The 23,284-nt window shown below is 44.7% G+C and overlaps 1 protein-coding gene across 8 annotated transcripts in view; it reads right to left on the bottom strand.

The window, feature by feature from the left end:
- Positions 1 to 1,241: 1,241 nt before the first annotated feature.
- The window catches only part of Yap1 (Yes1 associated transcriptional regulator), an 84,138-nt gene continuing 62,095 nt past the window's right edge, over positions 1,242 to 23,284 (bottom strand). For 2 of the 8 annotated variants that reach the window (XM_028890943.2, XM_028890944.2), the window contains exons 5-9: positions 22,574 to 22,767; positions 20,135 to 20,182; positions 9,318 to 9,448; positions 5,627 to 5,739; positions 1,242 to 4,117 (exon numbers count right to left, since the gene is read on the bottom strand). In XM_028890943.2, the coding sequence (XP_028746776.1) occupies positions 3,879 to 4,117; positions 5,627 to 5,739; positions 9,318 to 9,448; positions 20,135 to 20,182; positions 22,574 to 22,767 (725 nt within the window). In that variant the 3' untranslated portion in view covers positions 1,242 to 3,878. The remainder of the gene's footprint in view (positions 4,118 to 5,626; positions 5,740 to 9,317; positions 9,449 to 20,134; positions 20,183 to 22,573; positions 22,768 to 23,284) is intronic. The other 6 variants (XM_028890945.2, XM_028890946.2, XM_028890947.2 and 3 more) reach the window with 3 other exon arrangements.

Here is a 23,284-nt window from a genome sequence, read left to right as displayed (position 1 = left end):
TTGCCTAGCATGCAGAAGACGCAGCTCTAGCTCCATTGAGGACCAGGAGTTCAAGGCCACCATAAAAGACAGTGCCAGGTCCACCTCAGTTTCCTCCGTGATGGCACATCAAGGTTTTAGATAAGAACAAAGCAGATACGATTCTACTTGAGACACAGGCATGCGCAGTGCACAAGGCACAGCAGTCAAGACAGCATCTGTAGAGCAACACCACAGCTCTCGGGGGAACGCTGACACCTGGAACCTGTCTGCCAGAGACGACTGCAGCAACTTTCAGTATTGTTCCACTGGGAAACCACTAAGCCAAAAAAAAAGTTTTAAAGTTTAAGAACAGATTCTAAGTATACATTTGAGCCACACAAGAAAACAAGAAGGCAGTACATAATAATAATGAACACCATGGTTAACAACTTACGGTTAAATAACAACAAACACCATGAGTATGCACTTATATCTAATAAAATGTAATACAGGTTTTATATATCTATGTATCTATACACACACACACACACACACACACAAATATATCTACATACATATCTACCCGTCCGTCCATCCATCCATCCATCCATATATATGACAAGTGTGCATTCTTTCTAAAATGAAGCACTAAAAACATGGAGAAGCCAGGCGGTGGTGGTGCATGCTTTAAATCTCACCACTCTGGAGGCAGAGGCAGAGGCAGGTGGATCTCTGAGTTTGAGGACGGCATGGTTTACAGAGCCAAGTTCCAGCCCGGGTTACACAGAGAAACCCTGTCTCAAAAAACAAACAAAATAATAACAAAACCCATAGAGAATACTTTCTCAAAGTACAGACAACAGTGAAGAGAGGACATCCATAGTCCATATAAATACATGCTTGCCAAGGTCAAGTTCTTCTTGACTCCCAGATGCACAAACACTCTGAAGTATCATAGATCTTGTCTCCCACTTGAGTTTCAACGCCAACTGGTATAGATTCTAAATTATGTAATTAATTCTGTTCTTTTTCAATCTCTCTACTGTCTTCTCTAAGGCACATGTTCATTTAATATGAACTTAAAAGCAGTAACATCACACATTCCAGTTGCTTCCTCATGGCCTTTTTTCTTAACAGTTGTCTCTGTATTTAGGAAACAGTTAATATAATGCAGAGCACTGGTTGCTCTGAAACTCCAGTCAATGCCTTCCTCTCCTGATCCCAAGGAACTCAAAAGAAGTCCTAATTGAAAAGAACACAAACATAAAAAGCTGATACACTTTAAGATTATAAAAATTGGTTTATTGTAAAAGAAATTCAAGAATAACCAGTTAAATTCTTATCCGCATGCTACCCACTACAGCCAGGAAGCATTAACCACTTTTACATTAGGGAGGACACAAGGAAGACTACATCGAGGCCGTGATTCAGGGAAGGGAGCTCAGGTCCCCCGCAGTCAGCACAAGGGTTTGATAAGGTCAGAGTTGTCAGGCACCGAGGGCCGCTGGACACTGAGGTATTGCAGGCAAATGTTCCCGAGGGAGGGGGAAGACAGCACATCTCACTGTGTGGGTGAGCTTCAGCGATGCAAAGTTTAGGAACAACTTCTTTACTGACAGCAAGAGGCGAGCTCAGTCTTTGTTGAAGAGAAAGAAGTTATGAAAGCTTTGCTATCACGCCCCACTACCTTCACCAGCCCACGCCCACCTTCCCACCCTCCCCCACACTAAAGCTAGTCTGCCCACAGAGGATGCGGTCTGACTCTGTGGCTTACTGGCAAATGGTAGGCACTCACCAGTGCCCTATGGTCTGCACACTCACCACACACTGCTGTCTATCATCCCGCTGCTCAGTTCTGAATTAGAGTGGAATTCCATTTCTGTTCTAAAGTCAATGCATCCTCCTGGTGGCCGTTTCCCCAGACCTAATTCAAGGGTGAGTCTTCAGCTAGTTTCTTAGTAAAAGCCTTAGAGTCGATGGCTACAAATGACTATGAATCATCATGTATAATACACGGATTCTGACTATGAATCATCATATATAGTACACTGATTGCATTTTTTTGAGCACTCCAAGTACTGAATAAAACTTTTCTACTTCCATTCTTACACTCCACTAAAACAAAGGGCCAACAGATTTTTGCCTTCCTAAGCTGAGGCTTTTCATAGCAGCTTTAGCCAGGGAAAGAATTTGTTTGTTCATTAAAAACCCTTGAAAATAAGGGATTCTTCTAAAAGCATCCAAAGACCCTTAAATGACAGCGGTGCTAGCTGATGCCACTACAATTCATAACCAACTACTACTTCATAGCTTATATTGAAGAGTTAATTCATGCTTATTTGTTCCTTTAAAAAATACTCTTTGGAAACCATCATTACTCCTGGAGACACATACTCTAGCAATCTCTCTTCTTGTAAAAATAAAGGCATAATCATGCTTATCTTTAGCTCTTTGCTAAGTTCAACTACCCCACACATTCACTAGTCTGACCACTTTACCAGCCGACTCATGACCTCACAGCGTTCTACACACTCCCCCAGGGTCCATTCAGCAGGAAAGTGTGAGCAGGGTTTGTAAGAATGATCCTGTAGGTAACGTTTAGTCTGGTCTTCATTGTGTTCACTACAAACGAGAACTCAAGTACCCATGCTTGCGTCCCAAACTGAGGCGAAGGCAAAAGGAAGGCCTGCCTCTAAAGCTCACTCCTGCTCAGTGACTGTCCAAGATGAATTGGTCCAAGGGGGAGTGAGGCCACTTGTTTATTCTGTCCAAGTCACCAAAGTGTATAGAGGGCAAGAGAGCGCCTCTAGGCTTCACCCACAACAAGAGCCCTTTCTAGAACACTGCCCTACCTCAAAACACCTGCAGGTTGCCCCAACCAGAATTTAAACTATTTGTGAAACATAAACTACTAGTCATGTATTCTAAATGCATATGTTCAAGGCTACCATTTAAAAAATAAACTGAGGAGGGGAACCTTAGATACATTCTGCTATCACACTACCATAGACATCATAAGTGTGTGTACATATGTAGAAAGAAGATAACCAAGATTTAAATAGAATGGTAAAAAGCCAGGAAATACAGATTTCCCCCACAAAAGAACAATATTGTCCACCCAGGCTACACCTATAAACAACTTCACTAATTTGCCTACATTTCAACAAAATCAATCACCTAAAAAAAAAAAAGAAAAGAAAAAAAGAAAAAGAAAAACCAACCAGCACCCACAAAAAAAAAAACAAAACAAAACAAAAAAAACACCACTCAAACCTAGCCTAGAGTATGTGGCAATAATTAATATATGTCTATGGAAACTGTCTCATGCCTTATAAGCTTCTAAAATAAAATCCGGGTCACCACGTGACTAATGGTGTCACCAGAAGAAACAAAAAGCCCAGCAGTCTTCGAGCCCTCCCGATCAGCACTGAGTACTTAAGGTCAGATGTAAGGTCAGATGCCGTGCTTTTTGGCTTGTTGGACCAGAGGGCCAAAGGCAACTGAAGCAACCAGCTCTTGAACAAACACTCTGACGTGAAGCATTTGAGTCCCCAGTCCGAGTGTCCAGCTGAAGTGATGGGTAAAGACACCCCTGGCCAAAAGGAAGACCATCCGTCATCCAAACAGGGTATTTGCCAGCAACCCCGAAGAACAGTAGTTACCATAGCAAGAGAAACGAAAGGGTCTGTTGTTTTGTGGTTCTGACTCTTGAGGGTCTGCTGTGAAGAGGTCAGCAACATGAACAGCAGCGATGGGCGGAGGCGAGCAGAACAGCGGATGAAGATCCCTGCTGGACACGCGTTCATCTGTTTCCTGTATCAGCCAGAGACTTGCCCACTGGCTTATCTGAATTTCAGGGATGCACGTCTTCGGCTCTGTGGATCCGTCACAGACTGGGAGGCGGATGCCCGGCAGCTCTATAACCATGTGAGAAAGCTTTCTTTGTCTAGCTTGGTGGCGGCCAACACAGACTCCATGTCATTGAGGATGTCGGAACTCAGTGCTTCCTGCAGGCTGGGCATCAGCTCCTCCCCTTCTATGTTCATGGCGTCTCCTTCCAGGGTCCCAAGGTCCACATTTGTCCCAGGGATGGCTTCAAGGTAGTCTGGGAAACGACTCTGCTGCGAAGGCAGGGTGCTCTGGTTGATAGTGTCACCTAGTTTGGGGGGAGATAAACAGCGTTTGTGAAGAGCACCAGAGTTGTCCTGCATGAGCAAAGAAGCACCCAGAATCTACCTTAGAAGACCACACACAGATCACAAGGTAACGCCAAGTTTGCACGGGCCTCACCATCTCACAGACGTGCAATGTACAGCTTAGCTGCTCATTACAAAGTGGAATGGCCCCTGATGGGGGCCTGAAGAACTGAAACTTCCTTGGAAAGCTAAATGCAGCGCCTTCTTTCTCTCTCCCAGAAAGGAGCCACCATTCCTAAGAAGATCAAGACAGAGGGTCTTTCCTCTCAGATGCACTCGAGAACACTAACATAAAAGCATGCAGACATGGTGCTCTACTCTTGAGTCACACAACAGCACGAGTCCTTGAGGACACGTGACCTCCCCAGACTCAGTCCTAAGTTCTCAGACTACCTACCTGCCCACAGGCCTTCATGTATCTGTGACATTAGCTCCTCCTCAGCTCTAAGTTCTCAGACTACCTGCCCACAGGCCTTCATGTATCCGTGACATTAGCTCCCCTTGGAGCTTCATCAGAGCTTACATTCAGGAAAACAAACACCATTTTTTTTTGGACAGGGTTTCTCTGTGTAGCTTTGCGCCTTTCCTGGGACTCACTCTGTAGACCAGGCTGGCCTCGAGCTCCCAGAGATCCGCCTGGCTCTGCCTCCCGAGTGCTGGGATTAAAGGCGTGTGCCACCACCGCCCGGCTTAACAAACACCATTTTTAAGGGGCTAAAAAGGAGACATGAGGGTGAAAAGAGCCGAGACGGGGCAAGGCATGAGGTGGGCTCAAGTGGCTCCTACAGGGGATTTCAGATCTAGGTGGACCCAGGGGAAGCAGGGAAACAAAAAAAGTTCTCAAAATCCCACCTTCCTGCCTCAGATAAAAGCAGCCATGAAAGACTTCCTGGACACCTCACACTCCTAGCTAGCGCTCCTCACCCCTCCAAGGCAGAGGGAGGTCTTAGCTCTTCAATACCTCTACAACTATTTCAACAATAAAACCCTAAACTCTCCCACATCTGGCTTCCTAGATCTGTAAAACCTTAACCACATCAGCTGAACCAAAAATATCTAGAAAAAAGAGATAAGACAATGAATCATATAAAAAAATTATCCAAAATTTAGAACACAAACCTAAAATGAGACTTCTAACAGGCCCCCCAACTAACATGCTAACAAAACAGACAGCAAAAGATGGTGTGTGCCTGAAATCTCAGCATTCTGGAGGCAGAGCAAGAGGGTCACAAGGCCAGCATGGACTATACAGCAAGACCTTATCTCAAAAAGAAAGGAAAAACCAACCCGTATTTTTTAAGGCTCATGACTTAATCCCAGCACTCCAGGCAGGGCCTCTGTGAGTCCCAGGCTACACAGTGCAACCCTGTCTAGGGGGGAAGGAAGGAAAACAAGACACAAGTTCTTATCTTTGCTCAAAGTAGTTCACTAGAGCCAATGACCACCCGTAACTGAAAGTGAATACTTGCCTGTATCCATTTCATCAACACTGTTCAGGAAGTCATCTGGGGTCCGAGGGACACTGTAGCTGCTCATGCTGAGGCCACTGTCCGTGCTCTCATCTCTAGAGTGATAGGTGCCACTATGAAAACAGTGACAAAGACCGACAGAAAAAATTTCCATCAATCCGGGGCAAAATAAACATGAATTACGCATGACCACGACTGTCAAGAGGACCAGGGAATGGTGCTTGTACTGCAGTGCTTCTTCAGAGCCTGACGGGCTCCATCCTACACCAGGGCAGACACACTGACCCTAACTAAAGGGACAGCTAGGAAGGGGCTGAGAGATATCCTAAGCTTGGTTCCAACTTGGAGGAGATGTGACAAGTTCCATTAACTATCTTGAAGCTTGGGGGTTCCAAGGCCCCAGGTCCCCAGAGGGAGGTCAAAACCTACACTCCAGGTGGGCAAGCCTGCATGTTGAATTCCCAGCTCCAGAGGCAGAACTCTAGCCAATTAAGATCCAGAATGCTTTTTTGCCAAGACAGATGAGTCACCAAAGATAAGAGTTCCCACAGCTGGAGCTTCTTGCTTCTGTTGGGGGAGGGGAGCACGCAGATAAGAGGCCCAGCTTCAGAAGTGAAAGATCAACAAGGCAGAAGGACTTCAGGAGAAACAGGCGCCCACAGCATTTTTACTTAAGGCTGAATGGAAAGTCTCAGACTGTACTCAAGAACAACAGAAAACAGCCTTGAAAATTCCTAAATAGAACACTTTCCTAAGTGATGGCAGAAGAGTGGCTGGATCCACTGGAAACCTGAATTCTACTAAACTAAAATAAAGACCAAACCCCAAGGGCAGCCGCTATTCCTCCTGGTTTTTTCAGACCACAAATGTAGACGACTCTCCTCACATGATGGACACTTCAAGTGTTTGGTTGTTTAAATAAAACAAAACAACCTGGGCATTAAAAAAAAGAAAAAAAGCTATATTCCAGCCTTCTTCCCTAACTGTCCCACGCATTTGCCTCATCCTTTCCCTGCAGCTAACAAACATTGGTTTATGTCTCACAGAAATCCAAAAAATGCACAAACTTGTCTCTGAGACTGTTGGCATACACACAGCCATGTGGATCAGCCCAGGATGCCTGTTAGCTTTACTATGAATGTTGGGACGCTGTCCCCACAGGGACACCCATCAGACAACTGAGTCGGTGAAGGAGGAGGTGGGGGCCTCACAGACTCAGAAGCCACAGGGGAAGCCCACTGGGATCTGGGGAGAGCTCATACTGTTTTCTTGGGTACAATTGCTCTCTATCAAACCCCAGTTTATGCTGAGCGCGTCTAGGACAGCCTGACAGGCATGAGAGCTGCTCAGGGGACAGCGGTGAAGACAGTGTAGAAAAGAGCACACACTCCATGGAACCACGTCCCGATCTGCAGCAGAGTGAGGACTTGGAGGACGAAGAGGAGGGAGCCTGGAAAGTCACGAGCAAAGCTGTACAAAGGGGCACCGCTGAGACAGGTGGAGCGTGCACCCAGGGCAGTGCTGAATTCAAGGTGCAGCACAGAAGACATCAACAGTCTTCTTCAAGAAAGAAAACTGCCATCCAGGTGCATTTTGGAATCTGGGTACCGATTCTGGGACCTCAGCCTTTAGGAGGCTGAAATGAGGACTTAATTCTGGGGAGAGTCTGGGTTGGGGGCCAAGGCTTTGCTTGAAACAGAAAAGCCGAGAGCACAGCGAGTGAACGACATGAGGGACAGAAGGCTGCACCGTGAAGATCTGCACTGATCTCACAGGCTGAAGACGTCATAGACAACTGTCAGGGAGATGTGCAGCCCATCCCTCCCCTGCTTCGGAGGAGTTTGATTTTATCCTCAGATAAGCCTTCAACAAAACAGGTACTGGAACAACTCTGGAACTTTTCTCCTTGGAGATTCTGTGGTGGGGCCTTTGCTCATCATCTCCAGCTTCAGTTTAGAAGCACAAGCTTATGTAAATGTACTTGACTGTAGACCGAAATTTAAATTCTGTGTAGGACCTAAGAATGCCTTTTACTGTTTTCAGACAGGGTCTCACCATCCAGCAGGTTGGCCTGGAACGCGTCACTCAGCAGCTGAACTCAACTCCTGTGTCAGCCCCCCAAGTGCTGGGACCACAGTGAGCTACGCCCCAGGTCAGATTTATGTATCCTTTCACGGCTTTGAAAACCTAGGGCTGGAGAGATGGCTCAGGGTTTAAGAGCGCTGACTCTTCTTCCAAGAGGACCTGAGTTCAATTCCCAGCACCCACATGGCAGTTCAAACCTGTCTGTAACTCCAATTTCAGGGGACCCTGACATGCATGGCAAAAACACAAATACACATAAAAACAAAATAAAATATATTAAAAAAAAAAAAAAGAAAGAAAGAAAGAAAAGAAAAGAAAACAAAACTACCCACCGGGCCAACCCCAGAGTTTACTTTCTTTTGACAAGATGATTTCACTGTGTAGCCCTGGCGGTCCTCAAATTCACAGGCATCAATCCCCTGCCCCTGCCTCGAGTGCCGGAGGTGAAGGTGTGATGGCATAAGTTTACTCCAAGACTTTAAGGATGATGGAAAATCCAGTTGTTCAAAAACATTTCAACAAGATTAAAAATACTTTTTGCTAAAATTAATTTTTTCAATTTAACTTGTGAGAATTGAAAATAGTTTTCCTAAACCTTTCTGTTTTGTTCTTTTTTGTTGTTGTTGTTCTTTGTTTTCTCCGAACAGGGTTTCTCTGTGTAGCCCTGGCTTTCCTGGAACTAGCTCTGTAGACCAGGCTGGCCTCAGATTCAGAGATCTACCCGCCTCTGCTGGGATTAAAAGCATGCGCCACCATTGCCAGGCTCCCTACACCAATTTTACAAGTATGTTGCAAGCTGGGCATGATGGCTCAGCTTTGTAATCCTAGCACCTTGAAGGCTGAGGTCAGAGGACCACCATCACTTGAGTCCAGCGTGGGCTACAAAGAGAGATTGTGACTCAAAATAGAAGAGGGGGAAAGATGGGGAAGAAAAAAGTATATTGCTTAAAAGTACTTTGGGGAGGAGGGAGTCTAGCCCACAGAGTATTCTAATCTTTTTCAAAAGCAAAATTAACACAGCAGTGTAGTTTTAGTCAAATATTAATTATAGATGGTTTTCAAGCATAAAAAACAGATGGCCAACCCGTGGCAGTTCTCAACGCAGTTCTGTGAACATCGTCCACTCGAAACCCAGGGACAGTGCACTCATTACAGGACACCTGTAAGTTGCACTGTTTAAAATAATGCCACCAACACTTACAGTTCTGGGTGGGACACAACCTTATATTTTATCTCCTTATATGAGAGTCTGAAAGAATACGAGGCCTTACATGAATAGCTAGCTATGTGGAAAATTCCAGCCACTGATCTTTCACTAACATGCTCAGGGGCTAAGGTGCTGTCCGCTCACATTCACAGGAAGGCATTCACATGTTTCTTCAAGACTGCATGTTGGAGCGTTGACCCAGATCCCTTCCACAAGTCTGAACAACTCGCCTTCTTGTACGGGATGCAGCTTTTTTAATCCCCAGCTTTGACTGCACTTGGCATTTGTGGAGAAATGGTTGACAACTATGGGTCCTGGCACACACAGATGTTCAAAACAGTCTCAACAAGCGCAATGAAGTGAGACTCCTTTCAGAAACTGGCCAGTATTCTCACTAACCTGTTAAGGAAGGGATCTGAACTATTGGTTGTCATTGTTCTCAATTCCTGAGACATCCCAGGAGAAGACACGGCATTCTGAGTTCCTCCATCCTGCTCCAGTGTGGGCAACTGGCTTCGGAGAGCTAATTCCTTAAACAAACAAACAAATGTAGAGAGAATCAGACTGCTGATTAACAAATTTGTTGCTAGATTTAAAAGAGATAAAGTGCCACATAAGAGGGGTAGATACAAACAAACAAGGGGTAAAATATTCACATTTTTCTTAAAGCTAACATGTCTCCTAATTAGAATAACCAAATTCTTCTATACACTTCAAATGACTAGAAGGAACTAAGCTGGAAACACGTCAGTTTGCCTAGTTGTACTAACCCCCAAACATGCACAATCAACTCTTCCATTTCACTTTTCTGTTCTTTATTCGCAAAGACCCCCAAATCCTCCCTTGGGACAGAATGGCAAGTCCTCGCTTTAGACAATAATTCTTAGACTTTGTCATTACTTACCAGCTCTCAGTGGTTTGGGGCCAGCAATAAAAACAGAACAGAAAGAACATGTGTTGATTTGTTGCCAGACACCAACCCTCCCTCAGCGCCAGCACTGTTTGCACTCTGCTACCACGCCTCACTGACTTCAGGGACTTCCCATTTCTTCAGGGCTCCAACAGAACTCAGGAGAATCCTACCTGGACATCTGGCACAGGCTGAAGGCCCTGGAGATGCTTCAGAAATTTCAGGCCAGGGTCTCCCACCAGCGATGCCTTCACTACTCTGCCCTACGACTTGTGGCTGTGCCTCCTGGGCACACAGCAGCCTGCACAGGCTCCTCTTGGCCCACTGCTTAACTGACTTTGTAAGTCACAAAACATACTGCCAGGCCTCTCCGCAGTTTCCAAGAGCCAAGGCTGCTTTTGAGGCACACCCCCCTCCGGCTCCTCCACCCACATTACCACCTCAGGGCGCAGGGCTGGAGAAACCTCTTCCTCCACAGCCACTGTGATCTCTCCTCTCTGTAAACCCCACTCTTTAACCAGGTTTATTTATACCCCCTGGTCATTTCATTCTGTAAACTGCAGCTCCTTAACTAGAGGTGCCTGAGTATTCAGGTTTTTGAACTTGCATGGGGATGTGGGAGGGAAAGATCACCTTAAATCTTTGGTAAATTTGAACACAAATTTTACATTTTCTTCAATTATGAATGGACAGTAATAGTATTCATTGTAGTTCTGATCTTTCATCAGTATTTCCACAGCTCATAACTCTTATCTCCAAAACATTATTGCTTCAAATCTTTAAGTACCACTTATTATGAAAAGCTGTGCAATAAATTCTCATTTATTAATTTGATAAGCATTATTAATAAAATTTTCATTCCTTAACCACCAGGAAAATGCAGACCAAAACTAGTTCAAGTGACTATCAAGAAAACAAATGCTGAGGTAGGAAGAATGGAAACCTTATGTACTGCTGGGGGGCATGTAAGTTAGTTCAGCCACAGTGGAAATCAGCACAGACAGATGCCAGAAACAGAAGGACTGACAGACCAGCTGCACCGCTCCTGGGGAAACACCAGAGGGAACTGACTTCCTAGAGACACTTGCACATCCATGTTTCTGCTGCATTATTCACAACAGCCAAGATTCTGAGGCAGAAGTGGAGACCCAGTAACAGATGAATGGGTAAAGAAAATGTGATATATGTGCACAATGGCCTTTACTCAGCCACAAAGAACTGAACTATGCCATGAAGGAAAACACATGGAAATGGAGGTCAACGTAGTGTGTGAAACAAGCCAGACTCAGAAAAACCGGCATCATATGGTTTCTCCTATTTTAATCTCCAAAAAAAAAAAAAAAAAAAAAAATGTATGCACACTCATACCCACAAAGGCATAGGACTGAAAGGCAGGCTGTTTGGAGGAGACCAATGAGGAGAAAGAGAAAATGTGTGTGGATGAATATGAGGAAAGCATACATGATACACATGTATGAAAATGTCATAATGAAGCCCACTGTTTTATATGCTAGACATTTTATCCTTCCTGTTAATTTATTTTTATTACATTTATTTAGTGAGAAGTGACTCTAATGATGATGGTGCACTCCTGTGGTTTCTCAAAACTGTTTTTTTTCCATGGGAGACCTCAAGCTAAGCCCTGTTCTTGGATGACCTTTTTTGAATATTCAGCCCTTCATACTCCAGACTCTTCCTACTCTGGTCTCTTCTGGCTTCTTCTTTTGTCCCCTCTACAAGCCTGAACTCATGACTAATTAATGAAATCTACACAAGGACTTTTCAGGTTCTGACACAGTTTTATCTCCATTCAGGGAATCTCAACCTGGAGCTGGGTGCCTGGCACTCAAGTGAGTCCAACTCTTTTTTTTTTTTTTTTTTTTTTTTTTTTTTTTTTTGGTTTTTCGAGACAGGTTTCTCTGTGTAGCTTTGCGCCTTTCCTGGAACTCACTTGGTAGCCCAGCTGGCCTCGAACTCACAGAGATCCACCTGGCTCTGCCTCCCGAGTGCTGGGATTAAAGGCGTGCGCCACCACCGCCCGGCCGTGAGTCCAACTCTTAAGCTGAGATTGCTGGAAAGTGCCAGGGCTGGGGAAGGGAGACCATACAACTATCCATAACGGAATCATTACAAGTAAAAGGTCTTCGGCTTTCTCTGGGCCCTGTATCTATGTAGGTAGAGTGTGTGTGTGTGTGTGTGTGTGTGTGTGTGTGTGTGTGTGTGTGTGTTTCTTATGCAGTGTCTGCATATTCATTCTTTAGTGGGTCAAGCACATGTCCACTCCTTTCCCATTTCAACAAGATGGAGACCACCAGGCCCAGCCTTGGATCTTGACTGTTCTTAGATCTTGCCATCTCTTCCTGTTCTATATAGTTATTTAACAACTCAGCCTCTCCTATCAGCAGATGCTGCAGACCCAGCTCTCTAGACTCACTGAAAAAGGCATCTGAGGGATGTGAAGGCAGCCATTAATTCCTAGTTAACCAAGGAACCCAACCTCAGAAGGGTACCTGAGCCATAACCAAAAACTCAGCTAAATTGACCTTGAGAGGATCAATGAAAACAGATGGCCTTACTGTGGGTTGATGGCGTTAGTTTGGCATGAAACCAGAACCAAAAACACTGGTAGCACACACACAGATTACAGACATTATACTCAAGGCAAGGATATTTATTTGGCTGAATTCTGAAACTTCTAGAACAGAACTGATTAGGTACCCTACATAGTTCTGACAGAGATTCACACTGCAGGTCAATGCCTTCTAACTGCACAGTTCTGTAACTGCTGCTACAAACACCAGAATCAGCCCTCAGTTTTCTCCTGCTGCTCTCACTCCTGACCTCAGAGAACCAGGGTCTGCATTTCCTGCCATTCCCAGTAAGTGTTTAAATCAAGTTTTGTGTGAACAGACCCACATAGTATGTACTTTCATCTAGTGTACACACACACACACACACACACACACACACACACACACACACACACACTCTACCGACCTAGACTTAAGCCAGGTGAGGTGATGGCGCACACCCATAATTTCAGCACCTGGAAGGCTGTGGCAGAAGGATTCCCAGTTCTAAAACCAGCTTGGGCTATAAGACACGTGTCCTGAAAACAACCCTAGAACTAGTCTAAACCCCCTGCCCCCATTTCTGATTATTACTACTGTGTTTATCTTTAATTTTTAAAAGATGACATCATTATTTAATATGGAGCCACATACTAACTGCCTTCCTTTTTTTCTGGGTAGTACTGAGGATCAAATTCAGCACCTCACACTTGCTGGGCAAATACTGTAGGAGACAGTGTTATCGAACCCAGGTAGGAAATGCAAGTCCACCTCAAGAGTGGCAAGTGCTTCCTTAGGAACCATCAAGGAAAGCCCCTCAGACCAGGCTGGGACCACTGACTTTGCTCACAGTGCAGAACCAGCTCTAAACACGTCCCAGATTAGCCGAGATTTACAGGCTCACTGGGAAAAGCTACTGCATGTTTGAATTATTACAGAAGAAAATGCACTAAAAATACTTACTTGACTTAGAAAAAGTCAAATACTCTAGAAGAACTATTTGACCTTTGACATAGAGCAAAAGCCTGACTAGGCTCTGGCCAAACTTCTGACTTGCTTACTTCCCCATTTTTGAAAGACTTTCACAAACTTTTCCAACTACCTTTGGGAAAAGAGAAGTTTGAGAAGTTTAACAAACTCATATTTTTAGCACAGCGGTCTAATTTTAGGCATTGTGTTCAAGATGAACTAATCCCCAAGCTCCTCAGAGATAGAAGCAACTTGCAACATCAAATGGTTTGGTGAAATCACTCTTGTAGCCTATCCAATTATGTTCCAGGCTTAAGTTATAACAGCTCCACCACACTGACCCAGTTAAAGAATAATGGGTGTGTTTTCAGTAACGAGTGTTTGCTTCTGTGCTGAGGACTGACCTGGTAAGAGGCAAGAACTCTACCACGAAAGCCACATTCCCAGACACCATGTGTTTTGACAGGATAGCTTATAAGGGATCCTTTGAAAAATCAGTTCACTTTGACAGTCACCCTCCTTCAGTATTTGACTAGGTAAAGCATGGAGTAGGACACACTCCCAAACTTCCATCTCGTTCTGAGATCTGCCTTAAGTCTTCACAAAATTGCTTGGACAATGTGCAGAATGCTTGTTTATTAAGTGTGGCTGTCATGTGCCATTTACCTCAGCACTTTCAGGTTTGGCTACTAAAATCACATACACGTAGATTAAGGAACAGTTTAGATGAAAAGCACCATCTAAAACAGTGGTAGTAGACACACGTGATTGTGTGTAAACGTGCCCAGGTGGATCTCTATAGGAAGAGAGGTTGCTGTTTATAGACAATGCCCAAGGTATGTGATTAAAAAAAAGGTGGAGGGGAAGCCACGTATGTTCCAGCCTGTAATCAGCAGTAGGGTGGCTGAAGCAGAAGGATTGCTTCTAGTTCAAGGCCAGGCCAGGTCACAGAAAACAAAATAGAACAGAAGTTATATCATAGGCAAAGTGATGCCTCCCCTCTCCCCCCCATCGTTTACTCGGAAAACATTCACATTTATGTGGGAAATATTCACACGGACTGTTCACTTCTCTAGCTGTCAACAACTCTTGAAGCTAGTAACAGTTTAACTTTATTGAACTCAATGCATCTTATCATATTTGCTGCATATGAAAATACAAAGATTAGCCATCTGAGGAGGAGGCAGTCAAGTCAACCTATACTTTCTTAAAACAACTGTTGTCTTTGGCAGTCCTGAGCTATGCTGCAGACATCTGCCTCTGGATAGTGCATGGCTCGAGTGGGCAGTCGTCTGCCTGGGAGGGGCGTGTTTGTGAACCAGAAGTCTGAATGTAGGAAATAAAGAATAACTCCAAAATACACATTCTTAAAAACAGTCTGCCTTGGAGAGAGCAGTCTGGACCAACAATTCTAAAATGGCAGAACCAGCCATTTATTTTCATTGTTCAAGCATTAGCCAGGCATGGTGGTGCATGTTTGTGACCCAAGTTCAAGGCCAGCCTGGTCTACCCAGTGAATTCCAGGCCAACCCCATCTCAAAATCCGAAACAAACAGACAGGGTCTTGTCAGTCTCATTTTCCAACTCATCTTTAAGTCATAGTTATTCATTATTTCTAAAACAAAAACATTAAGTTGGACTGGGGATTGTAGCCTAGTGATAGAGCTCTTGGCTATCTATCACACACAAGGTCTTGGGTTCAATCCCCAGGCCCACGAGGCAAGAGAAGAGGACCTAGACTGACCGCTGGGAGTCATGCATGCCAAGCAAGCACACTCTAACAATGAATTGTGTGTCCTCACCCCTTTATTCTGAGATAGTCTTGTCTTGAACTGGAGATTCTCCTAGCTCCTAGGCAGCCAGGACTAAACAGCCTCTAACAGGTTTAGCTTACAACACTTTAAATCATTTTTTTGGTGCTAGGGATCAAATCTAGGACACGACAGATATGCTAGCCAAGTGCTCTGCCACTGTGCTGCCTTCCTAGCCCTGTTTCTTAATGCCTGTGTCATCTACCAAGTTATTTTCAAATCCAAGACAACTCTTTTGACTGATAGAGTATGAGGTGCACTTGACCATCATGAGGACTATACACTTCTCAGCTCTGGTAGGCAACACCACAAACACCTCAAGTACCTGTTCTGAGGACCACACTGAGATTCAAAACGGTTTCTGATACATTTCTAGAGTTTGGTCTTTTGTAACTTGGCTCAAAGCAAAAAGCAAACAAGAAAAACAAAACAAAAAACAAACCAGAAAGCACCTTATGGCTCCACTCCCTCAAGAGAGATTTTAGTTAGTAAAATGAACAAAGTAAGAACTATTAGTGGTGTGGGGAGGTGACCTGTCTCACTGTGTAGCCCTGGGAGGCTGGGAGCTCTCTATATAGACGAGGCTGGCCTTGAACTTGCAGCAATCTGCTTCCCATTTGCTGGGACTCAAGGCAAGTCCTGCAGTTCCAGGCATGTTCCTCGAAGCTCAGCTTTCCCTTCCATTTTTACACAAAATTTTCTTTAACACGCCCACCAAAAAATAAAGCAACCATTGAGAAACCAGTCAAATAAGTCTAAGATTTATGAAAAAGTAGGACTTTCAAGAGAAGAGAGATAATGTTGGAAAAATTGTTAAAAGGATTTGTCTCCTAACTTGAAAGCCAATTTTGGGTTGGGGAAAAGCCAATTCTTTGCTATTACTAAATTCACAAAGAAGAACTGTCTTTGGCAATTGTTTTCACGTGATTTTGCTATGTCTGATTAAAACTATGGGACAGCTGAGCCTCTTCCTACCAAGTGTCCATGTAGCTGGCCAACGTCCCCAACACGAGCGCCCAACGCAGTGCTCCTGAGGCACACCGAGGGGCACTAGAAGAATGGCAAGTGCTGACTCAGCCCCAAACACTGACAGCAGCCCTTCTAGGAAGAGTGAGACTGACTATCCACCACCCAGAGCTGGAGCTCACTGACTGCTGAGGTGAGACATTTTAATTGTCTATTTCTGGGCATCACAACAGTCCTGATGAGGACACTCTTAGGGGAGACTTGGCCTTGGAGGAAGCAGCAGTAAGAGAGAAGGGGATGGAGCAAGGGTCTCACTGAGGAAGAACAGCTTACCAAATGCAGAGCCTCCTGACCTCACAATGAGCCAGGGCGCCTCGCAGGCATGAGAGAACTCCAGATGCTCAGAACCACAGTTTCAGCAGAGAGGGAGGGAAAGTGCACCCGGAAGCTATTTCCTCAAAATGTGTCTCCCTGAAGACCTTTGCAATGATAGAGCAGCACCGCCTTGGGACAGAGACCTGGCTAGGATGCAGGCAGTGTGTGCTCACACTCGCAGCAGAGATGTTCACAGCTACAGTTTCTTCTGGATTGTGGAAATGAAAACTTATGCTCTATGTAAGGACAATTTCCCTGAATCCTGTAAACACACTGTAATAAATTATGGCGACAAGTTCCATATTTAATTATGAAGATCTAAAAATGCCTTGAGAGTCTTTCTTCTTTTGATAGGATTCACACATGCCTTGAGGGGTTTCATTAACACAGGGACGAAGTACAAATGCCACAGAATCCCAAATACAGATGTGATTTGTTAACCCGATCAAAAGCACTAACAAAGTTTTTGACTTTAGTAACTTAAAAATGCTGACAGTAGTGGCACACACTTGTAAACCTGTAACTGAGAAGACAGAATCCTGAAGACTTCTAGGAGTTCAAGGCCAGCCTGGTGGAAGCAGGAAGTTACAAGACAGCCAGACCTACACAGTTAAGACCCCGTTTCAAAACGAAACCAATGCACACTCTGGGACCTGGTGCTGTCGGCTATGAAGGAGCCACATTTCCTTCTTGTTCACACAGGCGACTTCCACTAGAGGAGTAAAGTCAAGAGAAACAATGACTGTGACGTGTACAAGTCTGGAGCCTTCCTTTCCCATGTCCTCATAGGCTGGGGTGAGCAATGTCTGCCTGACGATGGCTGATTTGATTCTCTTGTAAACCTCTTAGGAAGATCTTCCCTGCCAAGTAGATCTCTGCAGGCCCTGTCTACAGAGTTCTAGGACAGCCAGGGCAACACAGAGAAACCCTAAAGACCAACCAACTAAACAAACAAACAACCCTCAAAACGAAAACAAAATCTTTCTTGACACTGTTGCATGTTGCTTTGGCAAGCTGAGTGCTCTGAAACAGAAGACAGAGGAAGGGTCTCGAAGCCCTCAGAAGTCATGTCCCTTTCTGTCCCTCTCCTGCCCATAGTTCTCACTCCCTCTCTCCCCAAAGGCAGGCCAGATGGCAAACAGAGTCCTCTCCTGCAAGGCAAACCATACAGTCCAGAAACATCACTTTCCCCTTACTCTTCAAGGAAAGGGCGCTGAGACCTCACCCCAGAAGTGGTACTATCTGCTGACTTTCCCCAGAGGTTTATCAACACTGGGTCTTACCCTCTTTCTACTGCTCACTGAACTGCAGTATCAAAACTGTTTCCCCTGGATCGTTTCTGAAGGCTCTTGGGTCATGTAAAACACATAGATAAATACATAGATTGTGCTTTCCTCTACTGTTCTGGCTTTTGTCAGAAGTAATAGTACGCCCCTTATGATAATTGAGAAAAGTCACTTTTCTCTTCTCTGTATGATGTCTTAAGGTCATGAAGAAAATTCCAGACTCCACCACCACAACTGAATATACTGATAGACAGCTTCACAACCACCAGTATGCTGACAACTAAAACATGCAGCAAACCATTTTTTTTGTTTTCAGAAAGGGTCCTGTGTAAGTACAGGCTGGTCTCAAGCTCACTCTGTAGCCAAGGTAGGCCCTAAAGTCCTGATCCTCCTGTCTTCACCTCCCGAGGACAGGGATCACAGTCTGTACGACCATGCCCATAAATAAAAACATGCAGCTTAAATCTTTAGTATGTGTAGTGGCATTTTCAAAAATTATCTCTCAAGTATTTTTGATCTAGATTACACAAATTTAAAGTATCAGTTCCAATTTTAACTCCTTATGATTTTAGCCAGGTGCCATGGCACACATCTGCCATCTGGCCCCAGGAAGTTAATGCAGGAGTACATGAGAATTCAAGGCCATCCTAGCTTACACATAGGGTAAAATCCTTTCTTTAAAAAAAAAAAAAAAAAAGGGTGGTGGTGGTGCTGGAGAGATGGCTCAGCAGTAAGAGCACTGACTGCTCTTCCAGAGGACCTGGGTTCAAATCCCAGCACCCACATGGCAGCTCACAACATCTGTAACTCCAGGATCTGACTCTCTTATACAGACATACATGCAGGAAAAACACCAATGCACATGGAAGTAAACAAATTTTTAAAAAGGAAGGTGTTTAATATCTCTGAATTCCTGGCAACTTTTCTACAGCCAAGTATTTTCTATTCAAGTATGAAATGAAGATCTGAAAGCATTTCTTTATCAGATTTGGGTTTAAGATAGGAGCAAGAACAAGACTTTCAGCATCTACTCTGACTTATAGGACTTATGACCCGAATGTCAATCTTAGGAGTCAGCACTAGCTCTCGAGAATCACTAACAGAAGACACTGTTTCAGAGAAACACAGAAGAGGGCTCCAGTTTGTAAGATCCAGATGCCGCATGGTGTCCCTCTCCAGAGAGTGCCTGCTCTGTTCCAGCTGACTACCACTCCCTTCGTGAGTTTTGTTTAAATGAAGGCATTTATGAGATAAAGAAAACAGAGTTCGGGTCTGGTGGTACACAGCTTTAATCCCAGCACTTGGAAGCAGAGGCAGGCAGATCTGTGAGTTCAAGGCCAGCCTGACTCAAAAAATGGAAAAAAGAAAAGTTAAGAGTTTATTTTCTTACAAAGGCAATTGTTCTCTGAGGATGGCATCTGACTTAGCACCGAGGCACTCCCCTGGCAGAGCATCATTCTGCTAGTCCCTGCCTCTAGAGCCAATCCAAACACTACACCCCCCTGCTTAGCAAAGAGCGGCCCCAAGACCCTGAGATACGTGGCTGCAGGAATGGCAGCCATCCCAGCACTGGGGGCTGAGGCAGGAGGCGTGGGGTGAGGGAGAAGAGGGGGAGCACGCTTCATGGCTGCTTCTGCTCACCTCAGAGAGGCACACGGGCCCTCCAGCTCCCAGCTACTTTGAGTGTCATACAGCAGAAACATATAGAATCTGCTTCGGTTTCTAGAACCCAACTATTCCCATGGCTCAGACAGGAGTCTGTCAGGCAGGAGAGCAGCCGGGTGCTTCCATGAGCAGTGTGCCCTGGAGCTCACCATGGACTGGCAGAGCTCGATTCCCCTGGAGCTTTGACATTTACAATGTCCTCCTTCACAAGAGAAAAACTGAGAAAAACCTTTATTCATTGTGATTTCCAAAAACAGCCTACAAGTATATAAACTAACTACTTTTTTTTGCTATAGCTCAATTTACTGATTCTTTTAAAATATTAGGAAAAAAATTGAGATGAACAAAAATTTATTTTAAGCTGCTCAAACAAAAATCATACACATTTGGAGGCTGGCAGAATGACTACTGAGACATCCTGTGTGTGAACTAGGAAGTCCTGGGAGTCTCCAGAGCCACACACACACCCTGGGAGGATCAGCACAGGCAGACAGACAGTCCTCAGTCCCTTGGAAAAGCAATGCTCAGTGTCCTGGGAGAAAGATGACTCAAACATATCCACTCTGGCTCATCTCCAGTGAGGACAGGGCCAGGAACACGGTGTCTCTCTTTCCTAATTTAGTTATCTTTTTCCCCAATGCTAAAACATCATATAAGAGCCTACCTGACATTTTGGAGCATTTGCTGTGCTGGGATTGATATTCCGTATTGCCTAAGAGTAAAAAATAAGACGGATAAAAATTACTTTAAGCCACATGGTTTGGCTGTGTAGGCTGACTTATAAATTGTATCCAGATATCTTACCATAGAACAGAATTCCCAAGCTACCCAAGAAACAGCAGGCTAAGAAGGAGAGGAGCCAGCAAAGTCACCACAGAACAGACTGCCCCTCACAGTCTAGCAGCACGGAGGACAGACAGCAAGACTTGGCGCCAAGACAAAGGCAACATTTAGTAACAGTCAGGTAGGCTCTTTGCTTCTGTGTTAGATGAAGTGGGAAGAAATAACTCTCAATGTTTCAGTGATAAGACACAGCTGTGGATGGAAGAAGTTCACAAGAAGCCAGAGGCCTTAGGATGTACTCACAATTTGGATTGCTAAACAAAACAGTCCATTCGCATCAGAACAGAGGAGATCTGTCCCTTCAACAAGAGGCAACAAACAGGAGGTAGCAGAGCAAAGGAGCAGAGGTCACCTCTAAAGGGGTCATCTGTTCAGGACCCACCACCCGAGAATAGTTAGAAAGTCTTTAGAAGAATCATACAAGCAGCAGAAATTGGTCCACCAAGAAAACCAGGCTAATTGATGCAACAGGGTGACAGCGGCTTATTTCTTGACTTTAAAAACAAATGTAAAAACAAGAAGACATTGACATTATAAATTAAGTGAGTTTCTTATTATGAAAGCTTCTTGATTTTTGGTAGCCCACATGCATGTGACACTGAGACTTGCATTTAATTTGACCAATTTATTCACAACAGAATAAAGACAACAAACTAGGCTTTATTTTTTACTTCTTTTTATTTCTTCTAACAGCTGCACGCTGAAATCCTTGCTATCCACTTGTTCTCAGCCTTTTATGGAACTGGAAAGTACCCATCCTTTCTTGCAGTGAGGAGTAAGTGAGAGGGGGGTCCCTTGCATTAGGATGCTTCCTCTGTGGTCTTTTAGAGACGGGTTTTCAAGACCATTCTCCCCTCATCCGCTGGCATAAACTTTGCCAACCACACCTGGATCATGGGGACACACTATGAACGAGCACCAACACTTTAACTAGGAGTCTGGCTCAACTTAATATATCTTAAGGTCAACATTCTAGGAGCAGAGTGTGGTGTAAAACTGATTTTAAATATGCACAGTAGCTATGATTTGGGAAAGGCAACTTGGGAAGAACAAAAACTATTTTGTGTTTGTAAACATCTTGGGAGGGGGGGTGTTGAGTATAAACGATAAGCTTGTCTTTTTTTTTTTTTTTTTCTTTCTTTCCCAGAGCTGAGGACTGAACCCAGGGCCTTGTGCTTGCTAGGCAAGCGCTCTGCCACTGAGCTAAATCCCCAACCCCAAACTTGGTTATTTTACAACCAAAAGAAAACTAGGGAATCCGGGTAAAGGAGATTTTGTTTCTGAGCATTCTCCTTTTGCACACTCTTGACTTCTGTACTGTTGCCATCTACTCAAAGAGTTCACACACAGATGTAAAAGATCTACTGCTTAACCAAAGACCAATTTCCCACTATCAACAATAGCTTAAATACTAGAAATAAGATAAACAAAACAAACAAAATTGTTGGGTGGGTCTGGGGATTTTGTGAACCCAAGGACTCACACATGTTAGGCAAATGTCTTTCACCAGACTACACCTCAGCCTCAAATGTGTTTTAAGATAATTTCTTCTTATTCAGCCTGAAGACCAATAGCGTTTTCTGAAGAGAAGGGTCTCAAGCTCCTCCCTGGCAGCTCCTCCTGCCCCTCAACATGAAAACAACGCACCAAAGACACACTGGGGTCTGCACTTGGGGATAATTGTATTCTGTCTTAAACGAAATTCTTTGTTTTAGCAATACTGAAACATTTGTCATTAAAGAAAATGTCACGCTGGCATTCTCTACAAATAACTCATGTAAGGCAGATGTTTTCTCTGGGGATGGCCCAGGACCCCTCCGCCCGTGAAGCTCTCAGAACATGGCACCTGTGTCTTGGCTTCCTTTGATTTTTGCTTACCTGCAGTGACGATGGCCCAAACAGGTACTTTTCATTCATTATTTTTTTGTTTGCTTCGAGACAGGTTCTCATGAAGCTCGGACTGGCCTTCAAATTACTATGTAGCTGAGGCTGCTCTTGGAACTCCTGACCTTTTTGCACTGGCCTTCCAAGTGCTGGGTAAGAGGCGTGTGCCATCACTCTGGCTAACACAGCCCTTCATGATGCATGACCATGAGTTATAGTATATGTTACCCAAGGCCAGTCAAGGAAGAGGACAAGGAGAGGCCAGACAGACCCGACTTTCATAAAGCCACCAACCATTTCCCTAACCAAAGCTGAGATCCAAAGCACAGACTTCTGTGGGAATGCAAAGACCGAAAGAGGAAGGCTGGACTCTAACCTGTGGCCTCACCTGCCGCAGTAATTCTTGCTGCTTCAACCGCAGTCTCTCCTTCTCCATCTGCAGCTGCTGCAGCTGCATCTGCTGCTGCTGGTTGGAGTTGCCCCCACCCAGGACGCCTCCCTGTGGGCTCTGGGGAGCCAAGGGTGGCGGCTGCTTCACTGGAGCACTCTGAGTGATTCTCTGGTTCATGGCTGAAACGAAACAAAGATGTGTCCTGAAAAAACTAGCAAAGAAGAAAGTAGGTCTGAAGAGCACAGACGGCCAGCCGGACTCCTCAGGTGCCACCACAGGTGACGGCTGTGCCTCACTGCTGCCACCACAACCGCTACAGAAGCCCCCAGGCAAATGGAACTGGGACAGCACCAGAGAACAGGAATATGCCACCCAAGTGGGCAAGCTGTACAAATACAGCCAGAGGGGCCAGCAAGGCGCCTGGCAGAGAAAGGTATGTGCCACATATAAAGCAGGATGGAATGGTACACATGTGTAAGCCCAGCACTTCTGTTGTGAGATAGGAGGCAGAGGCAGGTCATTGTTGGGTGATCTAGGGTACGCAGTGAGAAGACTGTCTCAAAAGTAAGGTGGGAAGGGAACTGATGCTAAAAAGTTGTCCTCTCACCTCCACACAGAATCTGTGTGCATGCGTGCACACATGCATGCACAACCATTAACAACAAAGTTGGAAAGAGACTTTCTACAAAGGATATA

The sequence above is a fragment of the Peromyscus leucopus genome, chromosome 7 (assembly GCF_004664715.2).
Source record: "Peromyscus leucopus breed LL Stock chromosome 7, UCI_PerLeu_2.1, whole genome shotgun sequence".
Taxonomy (NCBI): Eukaryota; Metazoa; Chordata; class Mammalia; order Rodentia; family Cricetidae; genus Peromyscus; species Peromyscus leucopus.
This window is presented reverse-complemented; position numbering and strand designations above follow the sequence as displayed.